The sequence below is a fragment of the Caenorhabditis briggsae genome (assembly GCF_000004555.2).
Source record: "Caenorhabditis briggsae complete genome, chrV, whole genome shotgun sequence".
Taxonomy (NCBI): Eukaryota; Metazoa; Nematoda; class Chromadorea; order Rhabditida; family Rhabditidae; genus Caenorhabditis; species Caenorhabditis briggsae.
Genome location: NC_013488.2, coordinates 3008818 through 3020138, shown reverse-complemented (window position 1 = coordinate 3020138; position 11321 = coordinate 3008818). Strand labels below are relative to the sequence as shown.

Below are 11321 nucleotides of genomic sequence, written 5' to 3'. Positions count from 1 at the left end.
TGATGAGAATCAGAGGAAACATGCTCGTGGAACTGACTACACTCGTGGAAACTTGTATACAGCCACAGTGAACCAGAAATGGTCCCCAATAGGATTCGCAGCTACACAGTTGTATGATATGGAGACCGGAAGTGCATTTGACCGGGAAACATGTGAAGTGAGCAATTCTGTAGAACTATTAAAATAACATAACCTCTATTTTTAGCGCAACATCGAAAAAATGATCAAGAATGACAGAGACATCGACTACATGGAGTGGCTCAATTTGGCAAGCAAATGTCGAGAAGAAGGGAAAGATCTTCTTGAAAAGTTCTCGCTGGGAATGGCCACTCAGACGGCACTGGTAATTCGAAACAGCAGTTCAAAACAAAATCTTGTCTTTTAAGAGCAATGCCAGAAATCGTCGTGCCCCCCGAGAAACGAAAACAGTATCCAATTTAGTTGGAAATATCGAAAAAAGAGGCTTCTCCTTGGATTCAGCAAAATGCTTCGACGAAGAATTAGAATTACCGAGTCGAAAAACATTTCGATTGTCGGATATTCTCACAGAAAATGTAGTATGCAATTGGACTTCAACTCAATTTGACGCTCATACGAAACGCTTGTCTCTTCACGTCTGGGATGCAGTCAGTTTGAAATTAGAACCTTGCAGTAATACTAACGATCAGATTGCTCTTGCAGGTTGATAATGCCGACGAGCTTTTGGTTTGCTATGGGTCTTCTCAAAAGGCAAACAAATATGTTCCTGTCAACCCTTCGATTTTCACGAAAATGAGCGGTAAGATTACTAATCAATACGTTATCAAGTCAGCGCATACTCAGACTACATCATCGCGGGTTTTGGTCAAACGAACAGCCAAGACCGAAAAACCCAAGTAATTTCCTATCTTCAATCTTCACTCGAGAATAAATTGTGAGTTTGTCCAAGTTTTCAGCTAAAATACCTCATCTACCTATATTCAGAAATAGAGTGAGAGCCCGATACAACGCGAAATTTGGAAAATCCCAAAGTGAGCAAGCAGCGATTTGGCTACATGATGAACTAATGCAGGGAGAGGCATCAGAATTGAAATCGTGAGTTTTTAAATTCAAAAAATTACCACTCTTCCGCTCAGCCGCACTTCAAAAAATGGAGAAATCGTAAAGAAAAATCGAGGCATCGTCATTTTCATCCAAAATAACCTCACGTTGGTTTCATCCTAGAAGACTCCGCGACCAATAGTGCGGGCTTCTGAAAATTTAAGCGGAGAGTACCTATATATTCGGCAATTGCACACTAACCGCGTTTCTTCGGTGATATAAATCGATTTCTCGTCCCAAAATCTTAAATTCCATCCGTAATTAGCAGAAATTTGTGCTCAGAATTCGATTTCATCCGTTTTAAACATGGCTCCGTTTTCTTCTCGATTATAATACTGTTATATAATGACGGTGTTTCCTGAAAATTCGTGCGGCGAGTACCTTGAATTCTAATAAAATTAACTAACCGTTCAATCCAACAATTCTGATCATAGTGAGTCGCGAATAGTCGTAACAGAGTGCATTGGCTGACTTTTGTTAACAAATAAAATGAGATGTACGCAAATGCGCGTCACGGTGTCGGCAGACTGGGCAGTCGAGTCGTCGACCGTACCTCGCAGTTGCCAAAACATAGGAAAATTGAAAATAAGTCCGTCGCTTATTAGAAATAGTTCCGAATTAATCAAAGAGAAAAAGAGACAAAAAACGATATGTTTCTAACAACAAAACAAAAAGCCCAATAAACACATTAAGGAAAAACGAATTATGGGTCATCGACTGACGAAAAACTAATTTCAATATTTTCGTTCTATTGTTTCTTCCAATTTTTCTTTTCAGACATCCCCTGAACTTCAATTCGAGCAATGTTAGTGGCGAAGACGCTCCCAACTTCAGCGGAACTCCCAATTACGACGGATCTGGAGACGATGTCGACAACAGCATTGATATTGAAGGCTGCTAATGTATTTTGGAGTTTAAGGAAGTTTTCTTTTCCCATCACATTGTTAAATTGTTCTTTATTTGTTGCTTTTTTGTTATTGAATAAACATCGTTATTATTCTAATTCCTTATTTCGCATCGAATTTTTTTTTTTTAAATATTCGCGATAGGTCTATTATGGATAGAGTTTTCGCGATAGGTCTATTGTAGGTTTCGGAACAAGCCTATTATGGGTAAAATCGTCCACAATTGGTCTACAATAGGTCTATTGCAGAAGTTTGTTCGCGATAGGCCTATTATTGGTCTATAATAGGCTTCGTGCCATGTACCCAAATCACCTACGCGCGAACCATTTTTCACCTATAATAGATCTTGCGCGAATCACCTGTGCAAGCCCGCCCATCAGCTGTAGGCACATTGTTTGATTATAAGATCGCCACCCGCGCACTTCAAGAAAATAATAAAATTTTAGCGCGTGTAGCGTTTTATATAGACGTTCATAACAAATCCAATAGTATAAATTACAAATTGCACTAAGAATACATTCTCAGCAATGTCGTTGATGAAGTCGACCAGTTTTTCATTTGGAGACTTGCAGTGTGTGACTACCGATTTTCACTTACCGGTAGCGGCTTTTTCGGTGATTTTACCGGTAAACTACCGGTAAAAATTTACCGAAAATAACCGGTAATTTACCGGTAATTTTTGAAACTACCGAAGATTTACCGGTATTTCACCGGTAAACTACCAGGTAGAAATCGAGAATGGTCTTACTAAGAATCATGGGGATTAGGAATTAGAAATTGGAATGAGTCAACTGTCACAACCTTTGATTTATGGACTTTATCAAGAATAAGTTTTGACATTCTCACCACAATAAAAAATCTCACCAAAATTTTCTTTTTTTTAAATTTGATTAGTTATTAGGTTGGCGGGAAAGTCTTTGTCACTCTGTTTGTTTAATCACTGTTCTCGTATATGGAGGCTGTGTATGATATCGACTCTAGTGAATAACAAGGTGATAAGAACCTTCCATATAAACAAGTCCCCATCTCCTTCCCTGCTCCTCATCTGTAATTGAAACGATATGTTTGTTCCCACTGCTATTCACATCAGACATGTTTTGATTTACCTCTTCCTATCTCACACCACGATGAAGGATTCGGAAACTTTCTTGAAGAATGTGTACAACACACATGCCCCTCACTCAATACTATTCGCAATTGGTTCCATCGTTTCGAAAAAGATGACTTCTCGCTCGATGAAAAGGATCGCTCTGGGAGACCCCGTGAGTTGGATTTGGACAAGCTGAAGCACGCATTGCAATCGGATCCATTTCAATCTAGCCGTGAACTATCTGTCACATTCGGAGTTCACCATAGCACAGTCCTTGAAGGTTTGAAGTCTCTTGGAATGAGAAAACTTTTTGGTCGATTCATACCTCATCACCTGACTCAAGCCAACCTTGACCGCCGAGTCGACGATTCGATTACTCTTCTCACTCTCCACGCGGGCGATCGATGGCTGGACCGGCTAATAACCGGAGATGAGAAGTGGGTCTTCTACGATAATCACCACAGGAAATCCCAGCGGGTTGGAGAAGGAGAGAGCCCACAGGATGTCCCCAAACCCGACCTTCATCCGAAAAAAGTTATGCTCTCTGTGTGGTGGGGAGTGGACGGCCCCATCTACTGGGAACTTCTGCCCGAGGGCAAAACAATAACTGGAGACCTCTACACTACTCAACTACGAAACCTCAAGAAAGCAGTCGACCGTTCGGCCCTGAAAGACAAGAAAGTGTACTGTCAACATGATAACGCTCGCCCACATGTTTCGAAACAAGTGAAGCAGGAGCTGATGGGATATGGATGGAATGTTCTCCCTCACCCCCCGTATTCTCCTGATCTTGCTCCTTCCGACTATTGGTTATTTGGCGATATGACACGTGCCTTCGAAGGAAGAAGCTTCAATTCCCGTGGAGCGGTCGAAGCGGCACTCAAACAATACTTTGCCTCACGCCCGGCTGGATTCTACCGCAATGGAATCCATAAATTGAGGGAACGTTGGAGACATGTTGTTGATAATGATGGACAATATAATTAATTATTCGGTTATTTTTTCTTTGAGAAATAAACTATTGAAAAAGTGACAAAGACTTTCCCGCCAACCTAATAGTTTTTGAAAAACTTTCACTCTCGTTTTTTTTGCAACTGAACAAAGTTCAATTGTTCAACTAAACTACATAAACAAATCATTTTCCGATTCGATGCTCATTTTCAGCTAATTTCTAAAGATTCAGAAAAAAGGGATATCGTGAATTTCGGCAATTTATCATTGAACGAATTTTTGATTTCTCGAATTTTGAATTTGAAAAAAAACTTCCTTCTAAATGAATTCTTCTACTGTTTCTATTACTGATACTTCCCTACCAACATATCAAATGTTGAGAATCAATCTCCTGATATCATCTATTGATAGCCGTCGTGATTCATCTATTCCGTTAGCTTATATAGTGGTTTTGAGCCTTCGCGGAATGATATTCAACTTCATTCTTGCATTTCAGTTTTTGATGTATCTGATTACTACATCTGAAGGCTATCAGGGTTTGTTCAACGAATAAGAAAGGGCAAGATATTGTGAAATTTTTATTAGAAGGGCTCTCTTCGATTTCCAATGTTTTGGACCAGCTAGCTGGTGCGCCACCGGCGCGATTTGACCTAGTATATACTGTTTCGTCGCTCCGCTTCGCAATTTTTCTCAAAGGGTCACGTAAAGCTATTTTTATTTTTCAAGCTTTTGAAATGTCCACAGATTAAAGGTGGTGTGCGGTGAAAAATTTTATTGCTTTATTTTGTGCAGAAATAGATGTAGATTCACATAAAAATAAAGAAAAAATTCAAAAAAAATTCCTTCATTGAGAAAAACCGCATCGAAAAGTCAAAGTGGGAACTGGTGGCCTAGCGGCCAGGTGTGAGTTTTCTAGGCCAACTGCCGGTAAAAGCGCGCGAAATTTGAATTTTTATTGACTTTCAGTGTTTGCTCAGATTTCTGTCAGGTTTTTTCATACACCTGGGAGGAAATTAACAAAAACATTTTAAAATCTTTTTTAAAAAAATCAGAGAAAACACTGAAAATCAATAAAAATTCTAATTTCGCGCGCTTCAGTTTCGCGCGCTACAGTTGGCCTAGAAAACTCACACCTGGCCGCTAGGCCATCGGTTCCCACTTTGACTTTTCGATGCCGTTTTTCTCAATGAAGGATTTTTTTGAATTTTTTCTTTATTTTTACGGGAGTCTACATGGATTTCTACACAAAATAAAGCAATAAAATTTTTCACCGCACACCACCTTTAACAGGGGGAACAACAGACGCGTGTAGCGTTTTATATATTTCCTTAGAAGATATTTTCAGCGTTCTCAAAATCGCTGGGACGTGAGTTCACACTATTCGGTACATTTTCTTACCTGATTGCTCCGGTTATCAGTGTACTAATAAGTGTTAATCGAGTGGCAGTTGTAATAAAACCAATGAATATGTGGTTCACCAATCCTAATGTTTTTCTTTATTGTGGACTGATTGCAATTATAGTTCTTATCTCTCTCATTATCCGATACCTTAGTCCGTGTTATATCATTTTTATGGTGAATCGATTATCACATGTGGCAGGTTGCGCTCCAGATCGGCATCCGGTAATTTTTTTCATCCAAAAAAGTGCATTTTGCCCAGAACTGGGGTTTCCATGCGAAAAGTTTTACCCGTGTAACCACGCTCCACTGAACACCTGAGTCATTCACTTCCAGATCACTGATTTTCAAAACACCTACACTATAATTCTCCCCTTCTCGTGTATGATTGTGAACTTGAGTATCACATTGCACCTTCGATTTGTCCGAAACAACTCATATATAAAACTTTGGAAGAATTTCAAAACGAGGGTGTTGCAAAAAGAAATAAAAGAAGACCCAATTCGAAATGCATCTCAACCAACATATTTTTCAAAACTGAGAGCCAAACGGGATGTTTTAATGATCCGACAAACGATCACAATTGCATTTTATCTATCTTTCTATGAGTTTGGAGCATTTGTTACTAAAGTTTTTCCGGTTTGCAATCGAAAATCGATTCAAAAGGTTTAACAGTAATAGATTTTGATATTTTCAGAATTTGTACGCTAGCTTACCTCCTATTGGAAAAGATGTGTACTTTTATGTGAGAATGGAGACGATTCCTGTGATGAACTTTTTCATTTATTTCGTGGAGACAAAGAAAACAAGAGTGATGGTCTGTCGGTTTTTGAAAAGAGAAACAAAGCAGGATTTGGGTGGTGTTAGTGTATCAAACCATCGGACAGTCACTAATTAAATAACTTTTTGATGATTCTTATTCTGTCTCTAATTTGTGTTCTCAAATGTCCTTCTTTTTGAAACTTGAATTTCTAATAAGATATGAATCAAAATTTATCTCAACGTTGTTCTGCTTGAATGCTTCACAAAAAAAAATCTTTTCATAATTTTCGTTTTTTTTTCTGATTTGTTAATTACTGAAAAACTTCCTTTTTCTTCTTTTTTTAACATTCAACTAAACTACACAGACCAAGAAGTCTTCACCCGTACCCAAAATTTTTCCATATCGATGAACATTTTATGCTAAGGCCTAATGGTTTAGAAAGAAAAGGAAACACAATTTTAGTGAATTTCGCCACACTGTGTTTTCAGTATTTTTATGAAATGAGTGTTTCTAATATTACAATTCTACTTCCAACATATCAAGTGTTGAGTTTTAATCAACAGTTTCGGATTGTTTGACTCTCTTCTCCTGATATCATCTATTGATAGCCGTCGTGATTCATCTATTCCGTTAGCTTATATAGTGGTTTTGAGCCTTCGCGGAATGATATTCAACTTCATTCTTGCATTTCAGTTTTTGATGTTTCTGATTACTACATCTGAAGGCTATCAGGGTTTGTTCAAGGACTAAGAGGGCCCATCTAATACTGTGAAACTGGTATTAGAAGGGCCCTCTTTAAATTCCCACCTTTTGGTTTTTTTTCCAGCGTTCACCAAATTGCTGGGACGTGAATTCACACTATTTGGTACTTCCTCATATTTGATTGCTCCGTTTATCAGTGTATTAATGAGTGTTAATCGAGTTTCGGTTGTTATAAAACCAACCAATATGTGGTTCAGCAATACTAAAGTTTTTATTTATTCTGGGCTAATTGCAATTATGATTTTTATTACACTCATGATCCCGTATCTCAGTCCATGTTACATCATATTTATGGTTAATCGGTTAACACATGTGGCACATGTTTTGAAGGGAACCTCTAAAACGACCCAAAATAGAATATAAAGATAAAGACGACAAAAACACCGTTGTACGAGACATACCGAATTTATTCACCTTTTCTTATGCCTACACTCTGGTTCCTTATTAGAACCTTCTTTGCCAAGCAAATACAATAATTTGTGAGGGAAAAAATAAGCATCAACACAGTACGAAAAAGGAAACAACAAGAAGAATAATTTAGGAGAAGAAATTGATCCCCAAACCGGGCGCGTCCTTGGTCGTGTCGAGAGTTAGATGTGCAGGTTACAGTAGTCCTCAAATTGGCGGTGATTCAAATATGGCGTCTTGGGTGGTGTAGGCAAGAAGACGAATGCGGCTGACTCAAACATAGATAACAAGGATAATGATATGGGATGTATTAATAAGAGAAAAGTCGTGAATAAGTGATAATCAATCACTTGAATTCGCGACACTGCCAGGGCCCGACTCTTTTCCCTCTCTGGTATTCGGGGTACCCGTGGTCTGACTGCGTGTTCTCGATGGTTCCCTTGATTCCTTGTTTTCGTTTTTTTCTCTGGAGGACTGGAGCTAGTCTGTCTAGTCTCTTTCTTATTATGTCCTGAATGTGATCCTCAACTTGTGTTCCACTTTTAATCTTCTGAAGATCATCAAGTGGTTCTGGTTCAGTGGTATTTTCTTCCTTGTGCTCTGCCTTTTCCAAAGCGGTAGATTCTTCCTCTAATTCCAATGGAATCAATTGGTTCACGGATCTCAAGACTTCCATGCCTCCATATTTGACAGTGACAGTTCTGATTTGGCCTTGAGCATTCGGATGAATCTCAGTGATTTTAGCCATCTGCCATTTGTGTCTACATCTTAGTCTTTCTTCTATTAGCACTACTTGTCCAACCTTCGGTATGGTGTTCGTGTAATGTTTTCTCTTGGCTTTTGCTTCTTTCAATTGGGTTAGATACATTGTCTCCCATTGCAGCCATAGATGGTTCATGTGATTGTTGAGATTAGACAAATGTAACCTTGTCTCCTTCTCTGTTGTTCCCATCTTTTTTCTATTTCCTGGTTACCCGGATCATGTAAGATTCCCAGCTTCACTTCTGGATTGATGAAATCAACTGGTCGTATCACTTCTCCCTCGTTGGGACCTTCTGGATTGTGGCTGATAGGTCTGGAATTGACAATGCCTTCGATTTCTGTGATGATGGTAAATAGTTGGACGTAATTAAAATGGACAGTATCTCCTGAAGCATACAGTAGTTTCTTCACAATGCCAATAATCCTTTCATATACTCCTCCTTTCCAAGGGCTCAGTGGCGTGATGAAGTTCCATTCTATTGGATGTTGGTCCAAAAAGTTGGTGAAAGCGTCACCTTCCTCTGCCCACTTTTTATATCATTATTGAACATTTGGCTTCCTAGAACAAAACTCTTGGCATTATCCAACACCACTGTTCTAGGGGTCCCTCTTCTGGCAAAATATCGTCTCATGGCTAATATAAATTCGCTAGTTCCATTGTCGGAGATAAGTTCCAAATGTACGTTCCTTGTTATCAAACATGTGCAAATTAGTACCCAACATTTCCTTTCTCCAGTCAAGCCCTTATACATTAGTGGACCGAACCCATCGAGTCCCACGTTTTGGAATGGTCCTGACCTTCTTACTCTGGTCGATGGTAGTGGTGGGATGTCGGGGTATTTGAATGGTCTACCTCTCAGTTTTCTGCAAGTGACACAAGAATGTACAATCTTTCTGGCTAGCTGTCTTCCTTGAGGAATCCAATATTGCCTTCTGCATTCTGCCAACAAATGTTCCGTTCCAATGTGTCTGTTATACACATGGGTTTGCCGCACGATCATCTCTGTCAACTTGTGGTCGCGTACCAGAATAATTGGATACTTTGCGTCTTCTGCCAGTTCTGACTTCTCCAACCTGGTTCCTTTTCTGATCAATCCAAATTGGTCTTGTTTCGGGTTCAAATCTGCTGGAACACGGTATTCTGATCTGGCTGCCGTCTCTTTATAATGATCGGCAATCATGTAGTATAAAACTGTTTTCCTCCTCTTCTCATATCCTTCGATTCCTGGTTTAGCGTCACAATACGTTGTCATTGTTCTGCCTTGGAATTTCTTTCCTGTCTTGGCTGCAAATCTTTGTACAGCTTTCATGACCGTTCCCATTATCCTAGTTAATCTAGTTTGTAGATTCATACGGAACAATAGAGATATACTCTTTAAGATCCTCAGCTGGTGCAGTGGTCAACTGTACCACATACTCTTCTACTCCATCTGTTTCTTCATATACTAATTTTCCTTCTTTCCCTGCAATCTCTTCCGCCATTGCTTTTTCCAGCCATTTTGGAATTTTAGTAGACTCAGTCCATCTTTGTGGCCAGTCTTTTGTCGGTAGCTTCAGAAATTCTGGACCGCCGCTCCACAGTACAGACACAACGGGATCTCTGAATAGGTCTGAAGTGCTCTGTCCTCTTGTCGTGTAGTCCGAAGGTTTCTCTTTTGTTTCTACATGATGGAAGTTGATTTCGATTCTTTGATCTTCTAATAATTTGCAGTTTGCTTTTAGTGCTCTGACTCGGTTGTTTACAAACATTTTCAAATGGAATTTTGCAATTCCTTCTGTAAATAGACTGCCACATTAGTTGCCATTGCAAGTGCCAGCAACTCTGTCTTTGGTACTGTTAGACGCTCACCATTTTTCAATGGTTTCACTCTAGATTTAGACATTAGCAAATTTGTACTTACGCTGCCGTCTGTATACTCATATCTGACATAAGCTGCTATTCCATAACTACTTTTTGAAGCATCACTGAATATAATCAATTTTGCTTTCTTATAGTCATATCTGTCAGTTAGCTGTCTTTTTATGATATACTGTGTATCTTGGTACTCTTTTTTGATTGCTTCCCACATTTTCACAGTTCCTTTTGGAATTCTCTCCTTCCACCCAGTATTGGTTTTCCATAACGATTGAATGAACAATTTCAATCTGACTGTGATAGGGGATACCACTCCGAGTGGATCATAAATCCTGGCGAGGAATGATTGGAGTTCTCTTTTGCTCGGTACCCCTTCTGGTGGTGATGGAATATTCAGAGTCAACGTGTCATTTTTTGCATCAAACAACATCCCTAACATTTTATTAGGTTTATCCGGTGCTCTGTCTTCAATGGGAATTTTATCTCTTGTCTTTTCAGAATTTGTTTGATATTCCCTTAGATTCATTCCCCATTGCGCCGCTGCCTTCTTGGACTCCTCATACAATCCTAGTAGTTCTTCCTCCTTGTTTGTTAAGAACATAATATTGTCAACGTACAAGTTTTCTTCTATCTGCTTGTTGATCTCAGTTGGGTAGCGCTCCATATAAGTTAAAATGGATGCTGCTAAAAGAAAAGGAGAACAAGCCATTCCAAAAGGGATTCTTTTAAACCTATAGGTTACAAAGTTGCCTGATACTGCTCCTTTCTTCCAATCTTTCAACCACACAAATCTCGTGTAGTCTCTGTCTTCCAACTGCAATCTGATCTGGTGAAAAGCCTTTTCAATATCACTGGTCATATAAAACTGTCCAGTTTTACTTCTCAATACAATGCCTGTTAACAGATTCAGCAGTGACGGTAGTTTCCTGACGCACTGATTCAATGAAAGCTTGCCGACACCGTGACTGCTCGCATTCAACACTACTCTTCTTTTCGTCGTATTAGAATCCTTTTTTTCTACTGTCTGATGAGGAATGTAATAACATTTCGTATCTGGTGGAATGTCATCGCATATTTCAATAATGTCTGAACATAGCTGTTTGTTAATAATGCCATCATACTCTTCTAATACTTCTGGGGTGTACATCAACTTTCCAACTTGATTAGATAATCGTTTCATGGCCACTGGAAGATTGTTAGCCAGGTGAACCTCATTTCCATTCAACGGTAGCTTGACCAGTAATTTTCCATCTTCCCATTGAGCTGTCTTTTTGAAGTCCGCCAATGCTTCTTCCATTTCTGACATTTCGTCTTCTTCTAGTTCCTGTTCTTTGATTCCTATGGCAT

General features: G+C 39.2%; 2 protein-coding genes across 2 annotated transcripts in view; both read left to right on the top strand.

The window, feature by feature from the left end:
- The window catches only part of CBG16972, a gene marked incomplete at both ends in the record, with an annotated part of 4985 nt that extends 3004 nt beyond the window's left edge, over positions 1-1981 (top strand). The window contains 6 exons of the mRNA XM_045236763.1: positions 14-157; positions 206-343; positions 682-778; positions 823-913; positions 964-1074; positions 1858-1981. Of these exons, the coding sequence (XP_045096098.1) occupies positions 14-157; positions 206-343; positions 682-778; positions 823-913; positions 964-1074; positions 1858-1981 (705 nt within the window). The remainder of the gene's footprint in view (positions 1-13; positions 158-205; positions 344-681; positions 779-822; positions 914-963; positions 1075-1857) is intronic.
- Positions 1982-4399: 2418 nt separating this feature from the next.
- Positions 4400-6322, top strand: CBG16970 (the record flags this gene model as incomplete). Its single annotated transcript, XM_002648801.2, has 4 exons — positions 4400-4562; positions 5372-5649; positions 5761-6063; positions 6122-6322. 4 exons carry the CDS (start codon positions 4400-4402, stop codon positions 6320-6322), a joined length of 945 nt encoding a protein of 314 aa, XP_002648847.2.
- Positions 6323-11321: the final 4999 nt, after the last annotated feature.